This window comes from Lissotriton helveticus, chromosome 9 (assembly GCF_964261635.1).
Source record: "Lissotriton helveticus chromosome 9, aLisHel1.1, whole genome shotgun sequence".
NCBI classification, from domain to species: domain Eukaryota; kingdom Metazoa; phylum Chordata; class Amphibia; order Caudata; family Salamandridae; genus Lissotriton; species Lissotriton helveticus.
Genome location: NC_136070.1, coordinates 1,118,269,742 through 1,118,297,038, shown reverse-complemented (window position 1 = coordinate 1,118,297,038; position 27,297 = coordinate 1,118,269,742). Strand labels below are relative to the sequence as shown.

The 27,297-nt window shown below is 40.8% G+C and overlaps 1 protein-coding gene across 6 annotated transcripts in view; it reads right to left on the bottom strand.

Moving 5' to 3' along the window:
- PTPRG (protein tyrosine phosphatase receptor type G) overlaps positions 1-27,297 on the bottom strand; it is a 1,220,925-nt gene that overhangs the window by 511,079 nt on the left and 682,549 nt on the right. For all 6 annotated transcript variants that reach the window (XM_078661520.1, XM_078661521.1, XM_078661522.1 and 3 more), the window contains exon 8: positions 22,823-23,015. In XM_078661520.1, the coding sequence (XP_078517646.1) occupies positions 22,823-23,015 (193 nt within the window). The remainder of the gene's footprint in view (positions 1-22,822; positions 23,016-27,297) is intronic.

The following is a 27,297-nucleotide window of genomic DNA, read 5'->3' as shown; positions in this document are numbered from 1 at the left end:
TAGATCCAGAGTATGATCTAAAAACAATCAACGAACAAGGTAAAGTACACCAACAATCGAAATACATAAAATGTTGTGTTCTATCACTATGGTAAACAAACTTTAAATATTTCAAAACCAAGAGTGCTCTGAAAGATATATGCTATATTATGCATTACATGAAATGACCCGATACATGCATTCTTTCTACATTTTAGAATTGTTATATGTTTTAATCTAATTTAATTTGTGATATGCATTTAATACATTTTGGGCTGGTGCTTCAACAATATACATTTGCTACTAGTCTATAGGGAGATGTATCAGATCCAAAAGCTGGCTTTAATAATAAATAAAATAAAAAAATAACTAAGGACCACAGCAAATTCACCTTTCTGCATGGTCATCACATTTTTCATCTATTTTGGTTCCCTATTCATTATGAAATTAGGAATCTGTGCACTGTGAATACTGCTATTCAGTGCCACAGTGTGTGCAAAAGGTCCCTAAAATTGAACTGGTAAAAATGCTTTCACCCAATTACTCTATTTAACGTGTCTGCAAGACAGAGAAGATGCTAAAGAAAATGCAACATGCATAGATGTACACATATACACACACACACACACACACGCTTTAGTTTTGTTTGCAGTTTAAAAACTGCAGTAACTTATGGCAAGCTTGAAGTGCAATTCCCTCGTAGGAAAACTTACTTTACATGTGACCATCCATAAAGTGCTCCTTGTAAGCCCACAAGGCACGGTGCCTAGTACAAAAAAAAGTGATCCACTTTATACTTAAAAAGTGTGCCCTTCAAGTAACTGATGGCCTACAAGCTATTTCACTCCATAGGTCCAGGAATATTTGTTATATGACAGGCCTATGCGTGATTACAATACTTACTTTGAAATCCCTGATGAGAAAATACAGGAAATGTCTTTCAAAGTTATGTTATTTCCTAATTAATTTAAAAAATGTGATTTAATGGTGTAATCAGATTTTTGATAACTTGAATGAGAAATTTACTTCAGAAAAATGTACTGTAGGATGCTTGCTCAAGAACCGGCTTAGACCCAGTTCTGCCTCTCATCAGACCACTAGAATGCACATCCTTAGCAGGGAGAGTTAATGTCGAAACAAAAGACAAGGACCATTTCTTAGGCCACAAAAGAAATGGAAGTATTAATTGATGACGGCTTGGCAGGAACTAACCTGGGAGTGGGCAGGGACATTAGGAAAGAACGTGAAGTTTGTGCCACACGGAACATTTTGCCACGCTGAAAACGGATTTAGCGGTGCCTTGCAATAAAAGTATTCAGCCTCTTGAAGGTTGCCTTCCAACTGCTTTTAGCCTTGCCCTGCTTTAGATGTTTGACTTCCAAAAGGTGAGTAAATCCGAAAGTAAATCCTTGGACCAGTGCAAGGCAGCAAATCTGTCCCCCTACTGAAGCATCCTTGGCAGCCACGAATCAAGCCTTTGTCCAGATCACAGCTTTTGATGCCAAAATCTTTGGCTTCATGGGGAGCTTGAATTGGATGTATTCAGCTTCGAGTGAATCCTGCAGGTCACAGCCTAGAATGTTGCCCTGCTGGAAAGCATTGCCTTCAATTTTAGAGGCTAAGATTGAATGTAAAAACTGACTGGAACGACCGCTTGTTGCATCTGACCCAGTGCTCCATCATGGTAGACCTAAAATAACGCCTATGTTCTGCTTAACTATGAACTGTTTTCAATGGTTCTAAATTTTATCTGGACATTTTCTGGCACACAATTAAAAAACATATTTATCTCTTGCTCAACTAAACCTAGTTTGATGATGGTGTATTTGTGCTAATTATATATTCCTCCATTTTTCACCTTAAACGATTTTGGAATAAGATTGCATTGTGTTATTTTCTTTAAAGATGCTGCCACTGCTTGCACATAACACCCTTCTATGGGGATTGCATGCGGCCGTGACACAGCTACCAGGGGTTGAGGAGATTATCCCAGAACCGTGGTTTTATCAAACAAGACTTTTTAGTAACTGGTAGGAGGTGCACCCTCTTAAATTAATAACCCTATTTCTGAAGTGGAAAATACCTTTTCTATCAGTTTTTAAAAACTAACGTGATGTGCAAAGTACATAGCACTCCAGCACTGTAAAACAAAAGATCAATTCAATAGTGAGTGCTCACAAAAACAAGTGTTAGATCCTTGGGTGCACATTTGCAGACCTTAATAAATTCAACATTGGGAGAAGTAGGCATTTAAAATAGAACTTTAATCTGCCACGTAACACAACTATACAAAGTTCTCAAAGTATCTGTTATCTAGGTTGTTTGAGGGAATGGTCTTTCTTGCTGTGACAACCTTAGGTAAAAACTGCTTTAAGTTACATGTTATTGCATAACCAGATAGGTCTCCGCATCAGAATTCAAACACAACTAACACTACACTTTCAGTTGTCACTAATGGATGCTAGAAACTGACTGCACGGGTTACTTTACCTAATGCCTTGAGTAAAATCAGTCTGAGGTTTGGTGGCATTGACTTACTGGGGCAATCAAAAGCATACATTATCTAGGCCACTTTTATGGAAGGAAAGCGGTTACTCTTTATAATATCAGTAAGGAAAACACGAGCTAAATGGTATACTGGCGAATTTTATGCTTAAATGTAAAAGAGCTATAGCATCAAATGTACCAAATTCCAATCAGAAGGATGTAGACTGCAGTTACCTGTATAAAACAAATACTAAATATCAAAGTGGCTGGTTACATCTAGGATAACAGACTCTGCAAGATGGTTACATCGGAAAGATATGTGATATTGAAAGTCTTCTGTGATCTATAGTAATCTCATCTAATTTACGTAATAAAAGTTCAGCCTGAATGAGCACAGTTTTTTAAAAATGGGACTTTTTAAAATTATTTTAAAAATCCAAAATAGCAAAGAGAATCCATCTCAAGGGGCAGGGTACAGTGTTCCTCGATCAAGCAGCAGACGTCAGTAATATGAAATATATCTCATGTTCCTTATAAATGAACCAAGTGTGTGACTCATGCAGAAAACGTAATGCCTTCGATCTGATGCATTGCTTCCATTTATGCCAGCAATGCTGAAATAGGGTCTATGAACTACATTGCTCTACTTGATCAATGTTGTGCCTTTCAATCTAAATCTATATTTGGAGCACTGCCTGAAAAGTGAAACACGCCCAAATAAATGACAGATTTAGGAGATTAAAGAATAACCATACCTTCATCAACTTGTCCAAGGTAGTAGAAAACTCACTGTCTGCATAGGACTGAGGCAATGTGAAAATAAATGATAAACCTGTATCTACACTTTGTCATTAACATTAAAGTTTTTGTCTCCTAATAAATTCAACTTTTACTATAGTCTTGTAGGAAGAAGGCTTCTCAAACAAGAAAATGACCGTGACAATATACAGTAACACCCATTTAAAAAACAAACCTTCTAAAATCGGAAATATGTGATTGAAGATCACTGTGACCAAAGTAAGAAGCCAAGTACTTAGTCAATAAGAGTTCAACATTCCTAGTAGGTCTTAAAACCAGGCTGTTTGCCCTCTAGGCTTTTTTCCCTGTTTTTCTGTGTTTCTTTATCTGTTTTTATATTACTGTGTTGTATTATTCTGCTACAGGTTCTCAATAAAAGCGCCGGGACACTCTTTTTGAGCTGCCGTGCGCTATACAAGACAATATATAACATAACATAACATAGTAGCCCTGGATAGTGTCGTACAGGAAGCAAGGTAGGACACACTGAAGAGAACATGGTATACATCAAAAGCCAATTAAAAACTGACAACCAAAGTAGTCTACTTTTCACTGCCTGCTCTTTACATTCACAATCAGGTGCTATTGCATGATCCTGCTTTTTCACCCAAGCACATATCCAGTGGCTGCTGTGTGTACATTTGTAAAGAATTTGTACTGCAGAAAGCACAGGTCAGAAACATAGAGGCAGTGTATTTTCCAAATGCTGTACCCACAGCCAATTTGCTAATAATTATTTTCCTTAAAAGATTTGTGGTATTCAACCACATTCAACATAATTTTGCTTTAAAAACCAACCTACTACTAGGTTTGAAATGATTAAGATTTGCAATAAACAAATGTTTTAATGTAAGAAAATAAAATTGTGAGTTGCAGGGATTAAAGAAAATCCATAACCAGTGATGGTATGCCCCAATCGAGAAAGTACATTTACAAATACCCTTGGGTATTCAAATGTAAAGTGTAGCCCTGGGCAATTCTTCAGGAAACACCAACAGTGACATTTTAAAACCGACTGGATTGACAAATGTATATTTTGAATAAAAAACTTCTTGGTTCAGAACCAACCACACACCGAAGACTGTTCAAGAGTTCCTAGAAATACACAATATATTTGTTATAACCAAAAGGGATTTACATTACTAATCAGATCAGTTCAAACGTAAATTAGCACATTCGAGGTTACTGACCAACCATGAATGTAATGCTAAATTCGCAAGTGTGGTGTCTTTTGGGTAATTTTAATATATCTTGCTTGACCACAGTAGATGCTGTTTGCTCCCCAGTGCCTCTTTGAAAATGTCCTCCTTATCTGAGAACTTATCAATAACGAACCATAAATGTCATAAAAAGCATGAGTAATTGATTCTTCAAGATATCAAGTTCGATTCAAAATCATAATTTAGAAGATATGTACAAAATATAGGATTAAATGTTGAATTGTAGTACTTCGTGCTAAATCAAAACGTGCTCTAACTTGCCAATGTTTCTAAAACCCAGGATAATTGAATTGGAGATTCAGCTATCTCTCAAAGCAAGTGCCCCCCTCCTCGTCCCCAATGTTTCTTCCTACCAACGGCTTTCACATAAAGATAATCTGCCATTTCATAAATTAGATGTGCCAGCAATAACTATTAAGCACTCTGTTACTTTCCAAATTGACAAAATCGTGTGATGTGATATAAATAATCTTTTTGGGGAATTTGTGTAAAGTTTTACATTGATTGCATTTGCATTTTTGCTGTAATTTCCAACTGATCTAAAAATCAAACACCATCAATACGACAGTTGGTACCCATATTTCACTAAAGTCTGCTGCACCAGCAGGTCAGTACAATGAGTAAGCACACATCCTTTTGAATTGAACTTAAAATATCTTTTTAGAGTTGATTTGCGTACGATCAAGAGATTTTTATTTCAAAACATTTTACAGGATAATTTTAACCTGAGGAAAAAACATTGTACAGTTGTATAAAGTCGTTGAGAATTGGTAAAGAAAATTAATATTAATAGATTGCTGAAAATAAACCATACATGGTTGGAACAAATGTGACAGCAAAACATTCATACATAATGGCAGCGTCTACAAAAGACTTACGTTGATGTGGCAGGGTTCACTGTGGCAAGATGAAGAAAGGAGTAGAAATATTGATCTATAATTGCAAACTGCCCAAAAAAACACCTTGTGAGGAGGTTTTAGGACAAAGAGCGAAGGGGAATCTAAAAAGCCATGTGGAGTGGGTTATAAAGACAAGAGATAAGATAAAGTAGTTTATATGGTGGTATCTTTTGTGTAAAATGAGTTAGGAATTAAGGGATCCAGCACAATCTTCATTTGGGCGTAGTGTATACTCCTAAGGTAGGAAACCCATGCCCAACAGGTGTAATAAGAAACATGGTTATCCACTTTCCAATCAATAAAAATGACCTTTAATGCTATTGTTAGTAAAAGATACAGAAGGGTTTTAGATTAATTGCCATGTAGGGGCAAAGGAGTATCATAGGAAATTTCAGAACAATACGGATGTTAAAAAATTTGCACGGCTGGGTCTTGATAGCATCCTAGTAAGTGGTTAACCACTTATATTTAAAGAACATGCGTTCACCGCCAGCTCGATCTAGTTTACTGGACTAGCAGGTATTTGCCTCCAAAAGACGTAATGTTTTTTATCCTGGGTCCAATAAACAAAGTGTGATGGGAAGTTTGTGTTAATGAGGGAATAGTTGTATTTTGTAGGAGATTGAGTGCATATGTTAGTCCATGATTTGGTGGTGGGGTTTCTCTGCCTCGAGGGTGAAAGTATACAGACTATCTAGACTGCACGGGAAGGGAAGAAGTAGTTAAGGAAGAACACAAATTATACATTTTTAGAAACAGCATGATGCAATCTGAGACACTGGCCGAGAAAAGTAATCAAAACTGAAGGCTGAAGAGGGCCCAATCGGGAAATGTTTGTTTTAATTTTCATGAAATTGTAGAAGCTCATATTAGATAGAGAAAACATATATATGTTGTAGATGCAAGCAGTAAAGGGCCTTCATCGGAATAGAGATCACTAATCAAAATATCTTTAATTGTCCAAATTGGGGCAAATGTAGCAGAGGACTGAGTTGTAAAAACAATATATATGTATATATTGTTCTACAATGACATCTGGCTAGATTTGGAGAAGTTGCAACCAAGACATCTGTCCACCATTTTAAGGCCTTTAGCATATCTAGACTATGGTGTGAATGAACTAAAATTAAAGAGATCATAGAAAGGTAAGCAAACAAAGTAGAAGGAGAGCATAAATATTGCACAATAGGCAAAAAGAGAGGGCGAGGAGGGGAGGGGCGCACAAAGGAATTCTCAGAAAGCCATCGGGCACAGTGAGCAGCCAAAAAGGCAATTTAATAGCTAACCCAATTGGGTAGTCCAACCAATTGCCAACTTGCTAAATTGTCCAACAGTTTACATGAAATAAGATTCCTGCTTTTGCACTGCCAATGTCCATGTTTAAGTTCATGCCATATATTAATAAAATGCATAGATGTTTTATTTGAAAGGTATTGAAGGCACATGCTTTTCTTCACATTGTTCTCACATATTACAGACAGACTGACACCCCAGAGGACCCTAAAAACACGATTTTAACTACTACTCTGCCCAAAACGTTACACGTGCTTTGCACTAAATGAGTTAATAAAACTTTGGAAGGCATCACCTGGAATTCCATTTACTTCGATCATTAACATTAAGATGTATTTTAAAGTGATATCTCACATTATTCGCTTGCTGACCAATGAACTCTTGACGCAGACACCGGCTACTGATGTGACTAATGTATTTCTTAGACAGCCCTTCAAAATATAGATGTTTTGTTATGCATTTCTTACACAGTCCTTCAAAATATAGATATGCTATCTTCCACTTGTAGCTGGAATGTTTCCCTGTCCTTTGAGTCGAGGCTTTGCTTGTCCTTGATAAATGCAATCAAAATGTCAAATGAAAAGGAGCAAAAAAGCTTTTACTCTTTAGTCTGTAATGTTTCTACAAGAACCAAAAGAAGCATATAAGGGGTACATAATAATACCTTCCTTTATCAGCAGGCTACTGATTTTACAAACACTACTGTTGCACCCACGCAGCCTTGGTGCACCTTTTTGGATCTTAGGGCTATGAATTCACTCCAGGGCACAGGTCTGCTATGCATCCCATATAACATTTCCTGGACCAATAATAACAAGCAGTAGTAGAACAAGAATTAAAAATATAAGGAGAAGCAGAGGACCAATAAGAAACAGTATCAGTAGTTGTAATAACTGCTTTAATAGCAACAGTAGCTTGTATTTATTCATCATTTTACACTGTTCTTCTAATTTTAATAACTATACATAACAGGAATTACTATAGCCACGTTTAATGGTGCTCAGTTTACCAGTATCACAAAGACGGATAGGGGGTCATCATTGCTGAGATTCAAACTTGCGACCAGGACATCCCTCCACAAGGCCTGCACTGAATATATTTATATCACTAAATCTTTTTGTCAAAGTTATATACATTGCTTAGACAGACTGTATGCTCCACCTTTGATTCTGAAATTGTTTTAAGTCATCGCTGGGAGGTTGGTTGTTCGGTATTGCCAGCCAAGACCACAATATTTTCACATATGCTTCATGAGAATCGTGAATATACCACTTCGAGTAGCCCTGCACAACAAGCATTGGCAAAGCCAAAATGTCATGTCATTCATAATGAGATGTATAACTTAGACCATGCTTGTTTACATCATTTGAAAACAATTCTAAAATGGACACTGGTTCATTAGTATGCAAGTGCACGCATGGCCATGCACAGACAGCAGCCTTCGATTGCTTTTTTGTATGATAAACACCATTCAAAGATGGCCACTAATGCAGATGCACTCATGGGTGGCCATCATGGAATGATGACTATTACACAAAAACATCTTAAGATGTCGCTAACCATGCATGCATATGTACAGATTAATTGACGACCATTTTGAAATGTTCTCTTTTACTTTCATTTAATGATTCAAGATGGCCAATAGCCTTTTCGCAATGGTAGATCACAAAATAAACTTTGCGTAGGATCCCACGCAAGCACACAAGTGACGTTCAGGAGGTAGAACCTAACCTTCTCCATATTGAAGCACAGGCCCTCACGAGCGACAACCCTGCTTTGCTACGGAGACTGCCAACTCTCCGGCAGAAATATTCACCAATAGCCAGGAAAGATGATACAAGCCATGTACCGGCACCTCTATGACACCGGAGTTAAGGCGGGCCGATTACTTGCATGGCTTAGTGTTACATTCTGTATTTCCTATTCATTTTAATACACCATTTGTATATATAGATGTATGCCTTTAAGGCATGCAAAATGTTATGTTTCTGTATAGGTTCTTGATTCCAAACAGAACTGTGCTAATGTAGTATTCTGTACTTGGAAAGCAGTTGTATCCTGCTTCATCTGTGACAGGAACTTTGCTGTGCTGTATCTTCAATAAACTACAAGAAAACCTTATTTTGGACTGTTTCTTACAAAATTTGGCGACGAGGACCATTTACTCCTGCCAATTTTCAGCACAGGAGCGGAGTACCCAGTGAACCCATTGAATTTATCTACTATTTTCTACTTCTTCAATTTTAATTTGGTTTCCATGTGAAACTTTTACTTCTCAAGGTACTGTACTATTATCCCGATTTTATTAATTATTTCGTTTCAGTTTTCGGATGATTGGTGCATTTTTGGAAAGTTTTTAGTAATTATCGTGTTTGGTGCACAGAGTGTGGCCCAATTCAACGCTGTTCAGACTCTCCGTGTGTCAAGTTTGCTTTCCTGCGCACTGGCATAGCGTTTAAAGTATTCCCAGCGTTGCTATGTGCTTCTAAATCTGAATGGAGTGACAAGCAGTGAAGTTTGTGCAGCGTTCGTGTACCAGTTACAAGCATAATCACCCTGCAGAACCGTTACTTCGCAGCTGTTTGCGGCGACTTCGTGAACCTAACAAGTGGTTGCGGCCATCAGCGCAATCAATTTTACCGCTTTCAAAATCAGCGCTAAAGTTTAAGTAACGGTTACAGTCATCCATTCAAGCCTACCTGCATTTTTCAATTCTGTTGTTCCCGAGCGCTTGAAAGTGTTCCATTCACCGGTTATTCTTTCCCGATGAGGTGGATTTCTTCGAGCATTGAATTCTGGGTAGCGCTGTGCATTCTGGATGCGTATCCCAGCAACTTTTGAAAGCTCTTCACAAACACGATAGTTTCAACGAAGCTCAACTTTAATCACATCAAAATTACTGAACGCTTTATTATTCTGGGTAGCGCTGTGCATTCTGGGTAGCGCTGTGCATTCTGGGTGCGTATCCCAGCAACTTTTGAAAGCTCTTCACAAACACGATCGTTTCAACGAAGCTCAACTTTAATCACATCAAAATAACTGAACGCTTTATTAAAACAAACATTGGTAATTCTAACATTGCATTATTTAAGTGCAAGTGTTTCTTCATGTTTTAAACGTTATTACTGCTTACTTTCATTCATCACTTAATTTTTTTTAACATTGGTAATTTCAACGCTACATCATTTTGGTGCAAGCCTTTATTATTATTTCTTTTAAATTACACCTCTTCCCCATTTACTGCTCATATTACATTTGATTTGTTCAGTTTTATTGCTGGTAGTTATTATTGTGTGAAGTATCCTACCACACATTTTAGAAATTGTTCTCATACTTTATACCTAAAAAAAAAATGCAGTTTGATCCTCCAGCTAAGTTTTTGCAAAACAAAGGTGCCATGGTCTAGATGGAAAGAAGAGTTCTTTAATTATATGAAGGCCATTGATGGGGAGAGAATGGGGGCTGAAAGAAAGAAAAGCATATTACTTCATTGCCTTGGTTCAGAAGAACAGGAAATTTTTAGAACATCGCCACAAAGTATTGCACGGCCTGGTGAAGGTGATGCTTTACGTGTACGTTGAAGCATTATCTAGACTTGAAAAACGTTTTAAACCTACAGCCAACATTGCTTTAAACCGTTTTAAATGTTACACCAGAGCGCAAAAAAATGATGAATCGTTTGATGACTTTCTTACTGCTTTAAGATCTTTAAGTCTACATTGTAATTTTGGAATGATGTGTGACGAAATGCTTAGAGACCAAATTATCGTCCATGTAAAAAATAAGATCCAAGAAAAAATCTGGTGTATGGGAGATCCAAATTTAGAAGAAACTATTGCAGTAGCAAAGTCTACAGAAATGTCAGAAAAATGGATGAATGTAGTGGAAAAAAGTTCCAATACCAATAAGTCTACATCTGAGGAGGAAGTGTGTGTTTTAAAGCCTAAACTGGACTACAAAGGTTCAAATTTTTCTCAAGGGAAAAACAAAGGGAACTTTACTAATTCTGTTTACAAAAGACAAGAGAATTTCAACAAAGTATTTACTGGTTTTAGATGTGGTAGTAAATCACATATTGCTTCATTTCAAGGTTGCCCAGCTATTAACAGAGAATGTAAAATTTGTGGGAGAATGGGACATTTTAGCAATGTTTGTAGGGATAGGCGTAACTTTCAAGCACGTTCTTCTACCAATAATTCAGATCCCATTAAAGTGTCATCTATTAATGAGGGCACACAGGATGGTCATATTCAGGAATCCAATAAGGGTCTGGTTGTATCCATTTTTCAAAAAGGTTGCATAGGAAGTTTGTTTTCTCCCAAATGTTTATTTTACGTGTACAGTAAAGAGATTGAGCTCATGGTGGATTCAGGCTCACCGTGGACGATTATCACTAGAGAATATTTTAATGAGAGATTAATGGAGACGTGTGATATTACAAAAATGTTACCTTCAGATATCATGGCTGAAAGTTTTAATGGTTCCAATATTGATGTTGAAGGGCTTTTAAAGGTACCTCTAACTTTTAGAACGAGACAAGCTATGATTAAGTTATACATTGCAATTAAAGGCGTCAATGTGTTGGGTTGGAGAGATCAATTTGAGTTGGGAATAATTCTCAATCCACGTTCCAAAGACCCAGTCTCATTATGTAGTGATTCAGACATGGTAAGTACTATTGTTGAAGAAAATAAAAAAGAAAGCAGGGAGTTTTGGAGTCAAAAGTATAACAAAGTGTTTTCTGAGGAACTAGGTTGGTTAAAAATTTTTACACACAAAATTTTGTGAGATGGTGCGCTACCGGTAAAACAAAAATTGAGAGGTGTTCCTCTCAATGTGAGAGACGAATTGAAAGGAATGTTAAATAATCTCCTTAAAGAGAACATTATTGAACCCATTGAATCTTCAGAATGGGTGTCCCCTATTGTTCTTGTGCGAAAACCAGATCAAAAATTACGCGTATGCATTGATTTGAGAGCTTTGAATGCTAATATCGTAATAGATGGTCACCCACTTCCAAACATTAATGAGCTGGTTTCTCTTTTTGATGGTGCACAGATCTTTTCCACCCTGGATCTGAGATCAGCGTATCATCAAATCGAACTAACTGAAGAGCCTAAAAAATATACTGCGTTCATCACACCCATGGGTCTTTTTCAATATAAAAGGATGCCATTTGGACTGGCATCAGCTGCCTCTGTTTTTCAGAGGGTGATGTTTCATATTTTTAGGGATTTGGATTCATTTGTCAAATGTTTCCAAGACGATATTTTAGTTTTTTCGAAAAATGAACATGAACATGTATCACATTTGGATCAAGTGTGCAAAAGATTGGAAAATAGTGATCTTACTTTAAAGGCACATACATGCAATCTGTTTTGTAAATCTGTTGAGTACCTGGGGCACACATTATCAGGTGAGGGTTTAGTTCCCAAAAGATCTAATGTTAATGCTATTCTTAAAGCCCCAGCTCCAGTCAACAAGTAACAGCTTTTGTCATTTTCAGGAATGTGCGAATACTACAGTAAATTTGTAGAAAATTTAGCAACGAAAATGGAGCCTTTAAGGAAACTTTTGAGGTACAATGCTGTTTTTGATTGGAAAGGTGAACAAGACAGTGCTTTCAGGGACATTAAAAGTGATATTGTAAATGCTCCTACCTTGAAACCATTCAGAATGGGTTATAAATGTATTATCACAACTGATGCCAGTTTATATGGTCTTGGTTCTGCCCTTTCCCAAAAAGATGGAAATGTTGAGTGGAATCTGTCTTTTTCATCTAGGACTCTCAATGAGACTGAACGCAGATATGCGGTCATTGAAAGGGAGTTGCTTGCGTGTGTGTGGGCCGTGGAACACTTTAGGATTTATGTGTGGGGAAGTAACTTTATTCTTAGGACAGACCATAAACCTCTAATACACCTATTATCTGTTGGTGGTGGTTGGAATTCCACAGCGAGGATTGCACGACTTGCATCCAGATTGCAGGAATACAATTTTTTGGTTGAGTTTATCCCTGGGAAAAAGAATGTTACTGCGGATTTCTTGTCACGTCTTCCATGTGAAGATAGTAAGAAAGAGGTCAATGTTGTAAAGGAAGTTGATTTTGTGTTGAAAATTTCTGATGTGCTGCGAGTACAATACCAAGATATCACGGAATTAAAGTGGAAAGAGTCTCAGGAGGCAGATGATTTGTATCTTTGTTTAAAGAAGTATGTGCTGGAAGGCTGGCCTAGCAAAAGCAGTATTAGATCAGAATTGTTACCGTTTTTCAATGTGGCTGATGAATTGGTGTGTGAAGGAGATTTTCTGTTCAAGTCGGGGAAGTGTATTCCACCGTATGGCGTGCGAGAGTTAATTTTGAAATTGGCACACAAGACGCATCCTGGTATCTCATCAATGAAACGTTTAATTAGAGTATATTTTTGGTGGCCAGGGATGGACAGATTCATTGATCGCACTGTCAGGGAGTGTGATGTTTGTTGTGAAAGTGATAAAATGCTAAAGGTTCATGTTCCACCACTTAAAACTTTCACGTGGCCCCAGCTTCCGTGGAAGAAAATTGCCTTTGATATCTCTGGTCCTTTTGCTATTTTACCTGAAACCGCACGTTTTTCTCTGGTCATCATCGACTATCATTCAAAGTGGCCAGAAGTTAAGTTTGTGGCTAAGGCTACTACAAATGCAGTCATTAATTTCTTCAGAGAAGTTTTTGCTCGAGAAGGATGTCCTGCTACCTTAATTTCTGACAATGGAGTACAATTAGTGTCTGATGAGATGGAGCATTTCTTGAAGAGTTGTCAGATTAAACATATTTGCACGTCACTTTATGAACCTCATGAAAATGGACAAGTTGAACGCTTTTACAGAGTGTTGAAAGGTTTTGTGTCTGATGCTGTCAAAAGCAAAGGGGATTGGTTGAATGTGATTAGAGAAAAGTTATGGGCTTATAGAATTACCCCACAAGCCACAACGGAAGTCAGTCCTTTTAAATTGTTTAAAGGAAGAGACCCAGTTTCAGATATTTGCCCGTGGTGGTTCAAGGAACAGTAAGAATGTTGTGAAGGACGAAGTTGATATTCAGGAAATTGCCAATAGAGTAAGTGGGAAGCAGGACAAAGCCATGTTATGGTACAATAGCAAATGGAACGCAAGAGAACACGACTTAGAGGTTGGTGATTGGGTCAGAATTCTTAAACCTGGTTTTGTTGGTAAGGGCATGAGTAAATATGGTAGACCCATTCAAATTAAAAGAGTGTTCAAAAACACTGTTGTTACACAAGATGGTAAGGTTTGGAAGTCAAGGAGAGTAGCTAGGTGTCCCAAACAAAACACCAAATTATATCAAGAAAATTCAATTTGTGATGACAAACCAATGCGAGAGTCTAAACATGATTCTATGGCATCTAGAGTTAAAAATGATGTACGAATCAGAAATAGACCTGGTTCTTTACAAGATTATGTGCAACATTCTTTCTGTATATTTTCTGCTTCGTTCCTGTTTTAAAAAGGGAGATGTGTTACATTCTGTATTTCCTATTCATTTTAATACAACATTTGTATATATAGATGTATGCCTTGAAGGCATGCGACATGGTATGTTTCTGTATTGGTTCTTGATTCCAAACAGAACTGTGCTAATGTAGCATTCTGTACTTGGAAAGCAGTTGTATCCTGCTTCATCTGTGACAGGAACTTTGCTGTGCTTTATCTTCAATAAACTTCAAGAAAACCTTATTTTGGACTGTTTCTTACACTTAGTAAATAAGAATTGGAGGAAAGATGGGTGACTCAGATTTACACAGACGATGGCCATAAGCAAACAACGCCCATGGGGATAGCCGAGGCCTTTGCACAGTACTATGAGGTCTTCTACGCGAGGCGTCCCCTGCAGAGTTGTTGCAAATAGAGGGATACCTAGCTACAGTACAGACCCCTAAGCTAACAACGAGGTAGCCCAGATACTAGAAAAAGAGATAACAATCGAAGAGATCAGCGAAGCCACAGGCCATTCGAAAACTGGGAAAGCTCCGTTTCAATTGGGCTACCACCTGAACTCTTTAAACAAAATGTGGCGGTGTGAAGCCTCCATCTCTTGAATCGGTTCTTAGAAGCGCAGAAGGTGGGCAGCCTACCAAGAGATCTTAGATCAGCAACACTACTGGTATTGCACTAAAAGGATAGGCCACTACAGAAGTGTAGCTCTTATCAACCCATCTCTCTCCTCAACATAGAAACGAAAATACTAGCTAGAGTATTAACCAGCAGCCTTACAGAAGTCATATCCAGTCTCATGCATCATGACCAGCCCGGTTTCATTCTCAAAAGATCCACAAGGTTAAACCTAAGGAGACTACACAACTGGCTAGAAGTAGCAAGTACCAGAGATGACCCTCACCTAATACGATCACTCAATGCGGAAAAAGCATTCAACACCGTAGACTGGCCCTTTCTTATGTCAACTTTAGAAAAATGTGTATTTTGCCCTAAATTTAGGCAATGAATAGCCATTCTATGAGCGGCCAATGGCTAGGTTGCGGGTGAATGGAGTAGTCTCGGGGGAATTCCTAATAGAGCGAGGGATGCGACAGGGATGCCCCCGGTCCCCACTCTTCTTTGCTCTCGGGTTGGAGCCCCTTACGTGCACCATTCGAGAACACCCGGACATAACGGGTTTCCGGAGAGAGGACCACGGACGAGCGCATATCACTGTATGAAGAGGATATCCTTCTGTATGTCACAAACCCCAGGGACACACTCCTGAACATCCTGGGTAGCTTTGAATGCTACGGAAAACAGGTCGGATATCAGATAAACTGGGGGAAAACCTGCATATACCCAGCGAAACAGGTTGGAGACCCTTCAACTCTATGGGCCAGCTTCAAGTGGAGAATGACGGGATAAACAATCTGGGCCTATACGTCACCACTGACAAAACAGAAGCCCTAAACCGCAATCTCTATAGATTACTCAAAGAATTTAGCACTGATATCGATAGGTGGAAAATGTTGCCCTTGACTCTACTAGGCAGAGTGGCCTTATACAAAATGATCTCACTCCCAAAGTTCTTACACATCCTCCAGAACACGTATCATCTGGTCCCAGAAGAGGCATTCATCAAGATTCACGATGCATTGCATACATTTCTCTGGGACGGAAACCCCCCTAGAGTGGCTCTGGCCAAGCTGCAGCACAATCTATACAACAGAGCATATCCCTACTAGACATCAGGGCATATTACTGGGCTACCCACTTGATATGTGGTTAATAACTGGGAGCATATGTCGGGTGATCACCCCATGTATGTGCTAAACGTACACAATTTGAAATACGCCATCACACACCCTAGCTCTAGGAGGGAAGGAAGTGGCAAAATTATTAACTGCCACACACATGGTAATAGCTGCGTGAAAAAAAGTGGAAAGACAAGTGAAATGGAGCAACCGAATTACCATGGAGACCCCCTTCTGGGTAGGAGGGAAGCTCAAAGAATTTGCAAAGCTGAGCAGGTTCAGGGGGTGGGACCGGTTTGGTATCGCTCAGATCTAAGATATACTAGACTGTAAGGAGCTCGCCACGTTTTCCTTCCTCCAAAAAGAGTATGATTTACACCAGAAGCAATATTATAAATATCTGCAACTGGCCCATGCATGGGGGGGCAGCAAATAGATACAGAGGATCTCCCCGAATACGCCCTGCTAGAAGGAAGGCTCCTCATGGGCAAAATTAATGAAAAGGCAGTCTCCTGGACGTATCGGCCCATAATAAATAAAAAACCTGACACTCTCTTGAAATTAAGGGCAAAATGGGAGATGGACCTAGGAGTCCTAGATGACCTAGATTGGGATATAGCATTGATTCACCCCCGGGAGGTGGCGATTAAGTCATGCCTTAGGCTTATCCAATTTAAATACGTACATAGAACCTACTATGATAGATCACAGCTGCACCACATTGGAAAGGCGGACACACCCAACTGTCTCAGATGTAATACGGAATTAGGCACCTATTTTCATACGATATGGGAGTGTTGGCAAATAATGGGGAGCCCTGCTGACTGAATTAGAAGACATTATTGGAGACAAGATACCTATGGACCCCAAATTCGTGTTATTAGGCATACACACAGAGGTTGACCTTCCCAAGAAAAAGTTAATACTAGTTACCCTAGGACTAGTTGTAGCTAAGCGGTACTTGGCACGACATTGGGGTTTTCGACACAGAGGCCTACTATAGATGAGTAGAGGAAGAGAATGAACATGTACATGACAGGGAAGAAGATGACATACGTGGCTCGCGGCTGTCCCAAGAAGTCCCAGAAAATGTCGAAGCCTTGGATAAATCATTATGGTCTTGTAATAGAAGATTCACAGGGGGCCCTTACAGACACATGATAGCCTGGTGGGGGGGGGCTGAGACAAATGGAAATTGGGAAGTACAGTGTACTAGATTATATATTGTTGTTGCACATATCACTGCCTCGGAACAAAATGTTAACAGAATTTTGTTTCTAGATGCTTGGAAAATTGAATGTGCCTGTGTTGAACTTAAAGAAAATGGCAATAAAGATATCCCCACCCCCCAACAAAAGTGACATTCAGAACAATAGCCATTTAAAGGTGCTGCAGCTTCACACAGATATCTTCTAAAAATATAAAGCAGGGGACACAAATGGAACAGTGGTGGGGGGAGGGGAACAATTGACAGGTGGGCGGACCAAGCAGCCCTGTAGGAGTGCCCAGCACTCAGGCCCTCTCAAAAACCTTATAACTGTAAACAAGATACCATAACTTTCAAGGAGTGGTGGGAAAGGGGGTGTAGTAGACCAGTGGATGAACAGGAGGGAATCATCAGCTGCAGGTAAGATGTGAACGGGAAGAGAAAATGTAAAGCCATTCACACTCCGGGAGGTCAAAAAAACAAAATGGAAGCGTAACTCCCCGATATTAGCAGGTAATTCAGTAAAAAGTATGGTAAAACACCACTGATTAAGGGGCAGAATAGCCTCAAGAATAGTGAGCAAAGCCTTCATGTCAAGAGTAGGTAACTGAGTTGGACAAGGTCACCATGTAATCATGAGCAAAGGGTTAACACAAGTAACACTAAGTATTATATTGTAAACATCAGGTATTTTCTAACCGGCAGCTAAAGCTGGCGACAGACAAGAACTATAAATAGTTTTGCCTCAGATTTGCGAAGATTCCACAAGAAATGAAACTGAGGAAGGATTAAAGTTAAAGTATTTCTGGTAAATATCCTTGGACACATCCTCCAGTTACTAATGACCAGAGAAGTGATGCAGGACTGTTCTTCATAAAAATGGGTTAGAAAATTAATTTGTAAATGGATCAATGTACAGAACATTTATTTACACAAATTAGTTGGACAATTGGGAATAGTCCGCTTGTGCACCAGTTCCTAACATTTTGAAATGTTGTGGATACTCAAACGCTACTGAAATCTGGGGTCTCACACCTAAGCAATTTCTGCGATTTGTACCGCAAAACAATACACAAAAATAAGTAAACACATATGCATAAAACATGTCTACCAATTAAAGAATATTTTATTTAATGGACATTCAAAAATGAAAAACTCGAAATTTTAAAGGGGACGTCAGAGGTTTTCAGAAGTGTGTTTTATTTCCACAGATGAAGCAATGTGCTACACTGTAGCACATCAAATTTTCATTTTTTGTTCCCAACGCATTTTCTTTTGTCAGCATATAAGAGTGCGTCTTCGTTTGAGCCAACAATCAGACCATGCTAGATGCCATTTGTTTTACTAAGCTGTTCCCAAGAATCAAGATATTAACACCAGCTTAATTTTTAGTTTCCCATTTCAAAGTCCTTCATATTAACACCTTCGCTGCGGCGGCTATTCCGCCGCAGCGCTAACTGTCACGCGGGGGGGGCGCGGCTCACCTGCGCTGGTGACAGAACCATTCCGTCACGGCTCGCGGGTGAGCTGTGCTTGTGACGGAACGGTTCCGTCACGGCCCCGCCCGCTTAATGAAACGCGCCGCGCAGGCGCGAAATCAGCGCCGCGCAGGCGCGGCAAGCGGGCCGTGACGGAACCGTTCCGTCATGAGCACAGCCCACCCAAGGAGCGTGACGGAACGGTTCCGTCAATAGCGTCGAAGGAGTTAATAGAGCATTTTATAACCTTCAATTTTGCTGCTTTAGGCACATGTACTATTTTCTAAACAGTCAGGGACAACCCCCTACCCGAGTAGGTGTCGCGGACGCCTAGGGGACCAAGGACCACAGGTTAAGAACCACTGATCTCGTGCAAGGGTGCTTTTCTCCACTACTAAATTAGAATGTTACTGTTGTTAATGTTCATTGCATTTGTAAAGCGCTGCAGCTACCCGAAGGCAGCTTTCAAAGGTGTGAGCAAGGTTTTGGATTAATTTCAATAGTTCCAGAATAAATATCAGTGTGCCATACAATGCCTTGTTATAACTGAAGCTGTGCCCCTCTACGAGAGAAACACAGATGGAAAAATACAGTTCTTGTGAAACTAAAACATGCGGCCCTTCAATGCTGCTTGTGAATCAATGTCTGGTAATCCTGCTCCCACCTGGAAGGCACAGGCTGTGTATGCTGCTCGCAATAATTGCTCCCTCAGAGCTCCTGTGTGTACTAGAGAGGTCCTGTGGGAAGGAGTTACATGTTCAGTTGTTTTGTTTATCCGTGGCCAGCCTAGTGATGCTCACGACACCATATCATGGAAAGGCGCCGGTGTTCTTATATTTCACGAGATGCCATGATGCCAGTCCGGTTCAAATAGTAAAATCATTGTAGCCGTGATGATGTTCTCTGAGACCATAGCAACTGCGTTCTGAAACAGGCAAATGTAAAATAGTCTCTACATTTTCAAACGACTTTCTGACCAAAAACAAAATTTAAAAAAAATGTCAGTCCGAGATATTTTTATTGCCAATATTCACATCAGAAACACTTCCTCTCTCCAAGTGTACATGGAACATGCGCTACGGTTATTTCTAAAGCTCCCAGGAGCGTGAAGACCACCGATGGCAGAAAGTCTCTGCAGGGGCGTATCTTCAGGAAGAGGATTGGGTGTTTGGAGTGTGACACCCCTCCCACTAAATAAATGCATCTCGGCTTGGCAGGCTGATCTAGGGAGGGGCTTACGTGGGTTCTGCTAGATATCTCTGGGACAGTTTTTCTCATGAGCCAAGGATCAAACCAAAAACACAGATGCCTATCTAGAAGATGAATTTCAAAATGTGAAAACTGATAACTTGGAATCAATTCTGGCTTCCCTGCTTGTCCAAATAGTGTGATCTTAGGCAAATCTTTTGTTTAAACGAACCACCTTTGTCTTTATTATCAGATGTGAGCACACATTTAAATACTTGATTTTAGGATGTGCGCTGTACAAGCAACTCTTATATTTCATTTAATAGACTAATGTTGCTACATCTATAATAAGAATCTAGGCTACGTTTAGGGTTTACATGACTACTGACTTGCCTCTTTATTCATTAATGGCATTGTCTTTGGCGAGCTAGCCAGTATTTAATTTGTAAAAACAATAAGTGCAAATGCCTTCTTCAGGAGGCCACAGCAGCTTGGACCCCCCCCACTCCCCTATTGCCCCACCAGCGCTGCCAATGACAGAACTAACACAACTACTAACTATTACACTACAAGTGTGTCAATTCAGAATATTCAATGTCCCCAAAGCTATAAGAAATTGGCTTGGAGGCAGGTAATAGTAATTTTAATATATTAACTGATGTTGTGTTCATCTCCAATTTAGACAAAAAGTGCCACCTGCTGGATGTTATAGGTGCCGGTGTTAAAAAATTAAGTGCCAGTGCCGAGCACCGGAAACCACCAGCTTAAATTAAGCACTATTGATAGCCACGAAGGTTTCTAAAAATGATCACTTTTAATAAATGCCTGTCTATGCGATGATACAATCTATGCACCAATTTGAAATGCTTCATGTGTGTAAGAAAAGACACTTTTTTGTAGAGATTGTATAAGTTTACGTTATGTTTCTTGCACAATATACATGTCAAATGTTTTCATGGCTCGGCTCATGCATGGACTCTTGGATCCAAGTCAGTCCCATAACTTGCTCTGGCTTGGCCCGTCCCATTAATTTGCCTGTAAGCCCTCCTTTTTGAGACTTGGGCTTAGTACATGGCAGTCACTTGATAAAATGATTTCTAAAAAGCGAGGACTCGAAACATGAAGCCCTGTCTACATACACAGATTTGATAACTCTACTATCAAGGCTTCCTGTAGCAGAGATGAAGAAGACTGCAAGAAGTGAAAATATATTTGAAATAAATGATCCCCGGGCAGGGATTCCAGGATACTGCAAAGCATTTGACCATAGTCATGAGTTTCCAGGGAGCACTGCCGGACCCAGGTGGGATGAGCAGGTGCATAAGTTCAGCCGGAGGACACCCTTCAAATGCATTTTTTGGTCTGGCAGTTGTGTGGGGGCCCTCAGTTAATCTGCTATGCCTGCATCTGTTTTTATCGTCATTCTAATATCACTGGGAGCTTTTAACTTGTTAATGTTTAGGATTGGGCCTCTAAAAATAAAATAAATAAATAAATTCATTGAATGGGTGCAAATTTAGTACGTTTTGGAGTTCATAACATTGGCAGTAGTAGGTTTGGAAAGCTGTACCAGTCCCAACTTTCCAGGTATACTAATGGCAATCAAACACCCAAAAGGTGATGGGATAAATGTGTGCAATTAGACTAACCAGTGGCAATTCTTAGGGTAGCATTCCAAACCATCGTCTTTCACCCACAGTGCCACTCTAGACAAAGACCCACCAAATGCAAATCAGTACTGTCCTTGTTCCTCATGGAAATCATCCACCCGAACCTTGGTTATCTCACCCCTCCAGCCTGCAGACCACTGCTTTTTTAGTTGGGAAATTTGAGATACACACCTCCAAAATCTCAGTGACGAAGATATACCCGTCTCACTGCATCTTGTTTGCACAGCTCTCAACACCTGTGCTTGTGACCATTTTATAATCTGAGAACACTACTTTCAAGACAGCTGTAAGTAGTTGGGTATTACTAGGCATTCAGCAGGAGGGGTCGCCACTGTCCACTAAAGGAAGAAAGCAGAGCGAGCCTGGTAACCCTAGTCAAAGCAGAAGGACCTCAACATTATTGGGTCTTACCGAAGGCTCGACTCCCTGGGTAGATGTAGGCAAGCAGTCAATGTTTAACTCAAAGGAGTTGTGTGGTGAGAGTATGGGCACAGCGCAACAACAATAGTTGCACTTAAGACTGGATGCTAAGCCAACGAGTTTAATAATATTTGATTTATTATCGTTGCAGTATAAACAGTCAAACGAAAGACACAAAACAATACGCAACTGTAACAGTTGAGTTATACAATAAAATCAGTAATGCTCCACTGAGAAGGGTAGCATTATTTGAGTATAGGAGAAGAAAATTACTAAAAGCAACGAAACCAGGGCCCCTGTCTACACACTATATAATGTCTATGTAGCCCTAATGTTTGTGAAAATGGAAACATGCCTGGAATAGAGAGACACAGAAGCAGTGCTATATGGGGCACAGGTACTGCAGTACAATAATATGGAGTTTGTAAAGAGTTAATGCTCGCGAAGCTCAGAACGCATACTGTATTAAAATAGGGGGTTTCAATCTTCCCGCCACAAATTGATTACTTTCCATCACTGAGTACAGTCAAAGATTTGTAACTCTGTTTGGCAGCACCAAAACCAACACGAAACAGAGCAAAAATGTAGAAAATTCAACACAATCCAGGTTAACATTTAGAAAATTCAACACAATCCAGGTAACAGCTCTAACCCTTTAACTCCGGGGGGGGGGTACCAACTTGAGAGATTTATGACACAACTGAATTAAAAAAAAAATCGCTGTACCATTTTGACAATGCCATCCTTTGGGCATGCACCACCGGTTTCATAACACCATTACTATTAAGAAACACAATGGACACAGTAAAGGCAGACGGGGCTACGTGGTAACCAATTGTAATAATACATCTGAATTTTAAGAGTGTTTGTGTGTGTCAAAAACACAATTAGTTTGACCGGGCGAAACGGAGTTTTAAATTGCATACAAATAATAGTTAAGCCAGATATACCTTTTGACGTCTCTGTGCCAAGTGGATTTCCTAGGAAGTCGGTGAAGTCTTGGCTCCAAGCATCCTTCACTGCAGATTTGAAAACCGCCCTGTCGTTCAGATTCTGCCGAGGCCGGAAGTTGTTTCTTAAATATTCCACAGATTTGACATGGTCTTGCTGTTCAGTGGTAAATATGGAGTAGAAGGCTTCAAGCTGAAAATAGCAGCCAAACAAGAAAGAAAGAAAAACATTACAGTGGTCAAATGTGGGGCTCGATAAGATGCAAAAAGCAGGAAGCGCTGATGCCAAGACCGATACACACAATTCTCTCAGGAAAACTCCAGACTGCCCAAAGGACTCGATGCCAACACACTCATCTGACATCTGACCAGAGTGCCCGCCCTGCCAGGAATCAGTGAAAACACTTAGCATAGATTACAGCAAAAACCATCAAACTATTTATGTCTGCACTGGAAATCTGTCACTGGGTGTATCGGACCATTACGAAGAAAGCTTTCATTTTCCTCTCTTGCAGTACATACGTGCCATAAGAAAAAATACAGCAGTTTGGCTACATTTACTGCATTAACCCCTTCGGAATCCACAGTCTTCCAACAACACATAACAATGGAAAACTTTCAACACAAGTTGGATTGGCACTGTGGAATGCTTTTACCAACATCTAAAGGTGGGTAAGCCACTGAAGGCTCAAGCCAAAATAGAGCCGCCCCTTGGTGCTTCCACCCCCACCCACCCGTGTACGTTTATACATGAGTCTTCAAGCTTTGTGTGTGTAGCAGAAGAGTGCCAGGCGGCCACTTTAATTTTAATGGCGGGCTTTTTATAGGTTAAAATGGGGGGTGGGGCGGGAATCGGAATACAAAATGCTTGAGACACTCATCAGCTCTTGCACCCAGCAGTGTCCCTCCAGCACACTGAAGTAAACAAGTGTAGGTATGAGCAAAAGGTGGCTGTCTTAGAGAGTTATTAGTGATATACGACACACATTATGTAAACACTTTTGTGGGGGGGCTCGGCTCATGTTTAAGCTCTTAGAGCCAAGCCTTGGCTCCCCATGCCCCACAAATTGTCTGGCTCACCCTCCTCTACCAACATGCCTACTCCATTTCACTGATCACCAACTTAAAATATAGACGGAAAGACTATCTCTAGCTGTATACCTTGTTTCTAGGTTTTATTAACTGCTGTGTACTTTCCCCCTAGACATTTTTTCTGACATGGTGTTGCCAACTTAGACGCTTTGGGTACTTTGCCACTGCTGATCAGTGTCAAAGTGCAAGCGCTCCCTGTATAAAGTATAAGGATAATTGGTTGTCAAAGATTGGTATGTTTGCCTTACTTGTAAAGTCCCTAGTAAAGTGTGCTATGTATGCCAGGGCTGGTAATACAAATGCTACTAGTGTGCCTGTAGCACCACTTGTGCCACCCACACCAGTAGCCTTAAAGAGGGAACTCGGGCCTGCCATTGCAGTGCCTGCGCGCAGTTTGTTAAACTGCCATGTTGTTCTGAAAAGTGCACCCACTTGCCAGACGTTACTCGTCTTTCTATGCACATGAGACACCCCTATGGTAGGTCCAGGGACCCCCTGGGCAGGGTGCAGTGCATGTGAGAGGTAGGGCATGTACTAAGGTGTGTGCCATGTCCTGAGAGTGAAATAATCTCCATTTCGTTTTTCACTGTGGAAAGGACCTTATTGCCAATAGGACAGAATGGGGAGGCTGTGTAATATGTTTTCCAGCCCATTTTCCCAAAGGCTTAAGATGGAGAGGTGACGTTTAGTATGCCTTAACTCACAATGTAATAACACATCTTTGTATGAAGGTGGTTTTTGCATTGTGTGTTTAGAATCCCCTCTTTTAGAAGTAGCTGGGTGTTTGTGCTCTAACATTTCTGTGCGTCTCTGCCTGGTTGTGGATTGACTGTCTGGATTTAAAAGTGATAGGTTCTGGGGAATGACCCGACCCAGGGAAGGAGGTGAGACAGCAACAGGCTGACCTGCATCTAGAGTGTAAAGGGATGAGTAGCCCTTCAACGTCGTCGGTGTGCTTCAACACCCTGCGTATGCTCCGAAAGATCTTCCGGTGGATCCCCACCGAAACCAGGAAGACGGTCACCCAGGCACTCGTCACCAGCCGACTGGACTACGGAAACACCCTTTACGCCGGAACCACAGCCAAACTTCAGAAAAGACTCCAGCGCATCCAGAACGCCTCTGCACGACTCATCCTGGACATCCCCCAACACAGCCACATCTCCGGACACGAGAGACCTGCACTGGCTCCCCGCCAGCAAGAGGATCACGTTCAGACTCCTCACCCACGCACACAAGGCTCTCCACGACCTGGGCCCCAGGTACCTCAACAACTGCCTGACCTTCTACACTCCCACCTGCCAGCTACGATCCACCAGCCTCGCCCTCGCCGCCGTTCCACGCATCCGCAGAGCCACCACCAGAGGAAGGTCCTTCTCCTATCTGGCAGCCAAGACATGGAACTCCCTCCCCATCCACCTTCGGCTGACCCAGGACCATCTATCCTTCAGGAAGCAACTCAAGACCTGGCTCTTCGAGCAGTAGCAGACCCCCCCCCCCCCCAGTGCCTTGAGACCCCTCCGGGTGAGTAGCGCACTATACAAATGCTATGATTGATTGATTGATTAGAGGTGAAGAAGCCTGGGTTGCTGTCGTAAACCAATGGTCCCATCTCCTGCTGAGTGATTGAGAATCCAGACACCCACTAATTAAAGGAAGAAGATGTCACTGGCAGGGAGGCACACAGAACTGGTTTGAACAGGTGTCAGTGCCCCCCTGAACACAAAGACTTCAAAGCCATTGAGGGGTATAACTATGAGAGCTGAATCCCCTGAACTTTGGAGAATGGCTTGATCAAGATTGAACAAGCCTGGCGCTACTTCGTGGTCAAGAGGAACCTTTGCCCAGGGAGAAACAATGAATAGACTGAAGGAAAGGACTGACTATTGCTTTGTGTTCTGGGGCTGTCCTGCAGTTTGCTGTTTTAACCAAGGAAAGGCTAAAGGGACTTTGCTGTGTGCTGCGTCCCCCTGCTTGGAAGGACTTTGCTGTGCTGTGTCCTGAAGTAACTTATCCCCAAGGGGAGCTGGCTCCCTGTTGCGGAAACACAGGGACACAAAGGTTTCCAGGAGAGTCTCAGCGACGCTGTGTGCTTGTGCTTTTTCCAGCTTGAGACCCTCGGAAATGTACAATGGAATCGTGGGCACTCTGAAGTCCAAGTGAGGCTCAGCGATGCTGTGTGCATGTGCTTTGGCAGGCTGAGACCTTCGTGAGAATTGCCTTGTTAACGTGCACACCCAGAATCCAGGTGCTATCTGTCTAATATTCAGATGAGCACAACAATATTGTTTAATGTGTCAATATACATTAAAAAAAGAATAATACTTGTTGGCCAAGCCTTTGCTATAGCTTTGGATGGCTTGGAATAGTCTGAACTGTCAAAATTGTAGGCGAGTGAGGGATTCTCGCTGAGTAGGTTCTGTCATTGGCAGCGCTGGTGGGGGCACTGGGTGATGCAAGCTGCAGCACCCTCCCGTGAATGGGCCTGGCACTTACTTCTTCACAAATTAAGTACTGCCTGACAATCTTTCACCCTAGTCTTCCAGAGCAGACCCCATTTCGTTGAGCAGCCTGCTCCTCCGATTCTGTTTTCCGAGGGAGGGTGTGTTGTCAGAAGACATAGCGAACACCTTTCATACACAATGTGAGGAACAGAGGGAGGGTGGTGAGGCTATCAGTCATACTATGTTTGAATTACAATTCAGTCCTCCAAGGCACAGGGTCAGGATGGCCTGTCAAATCTGGCATTAATGGAATATGCACGCTGGTTGGAGGAATTGATGTTTCTAACTTGTAGAAGACATTGATGCAAAGGTCAGCTTGGGTAGTTCCATACTAGCTCTGTATGAAATAAGTGAACCATCAGATATATTAATTCCTCAGCTCCTGGAGATGCTGAGCACAACATGTGGGATTTTAGTGAGCACTTTTTTGAAGCATCAGTGGGAGTACACATTTGAATTAAACATGCTGCCCAAACACAACTGGGCTTCAGGAAGCTAAGCTGCAGGTGAAATAACGAAATGGCTTTGTCTATCGTGGGTTATAAAGTAACTAAGCCAGAGGGAAAATTTCGTTATCCTGGCGTAATCTAGTGTTAATTCTGGTAATTTACTATTATTCTACGTGACGTAATTAAGCGCTAGGTAAACAAGCATTTACAATGCAATGGTTTTGCCTTTGTTAAAGTTAGAGCTATTGGCATTGCTCTTGACATTATTTTTATTTATGTTTTTTTAACATAAATAATGGCATTGTCATTTACAATGCCACTAGCTTTATCTCTCGCAAATGACACACACAAACACACACAGAGCCCCCCCCACACACACACCCACACAGATCCCCCCACACACACAGCCACACAGAGCCCCCCACACACA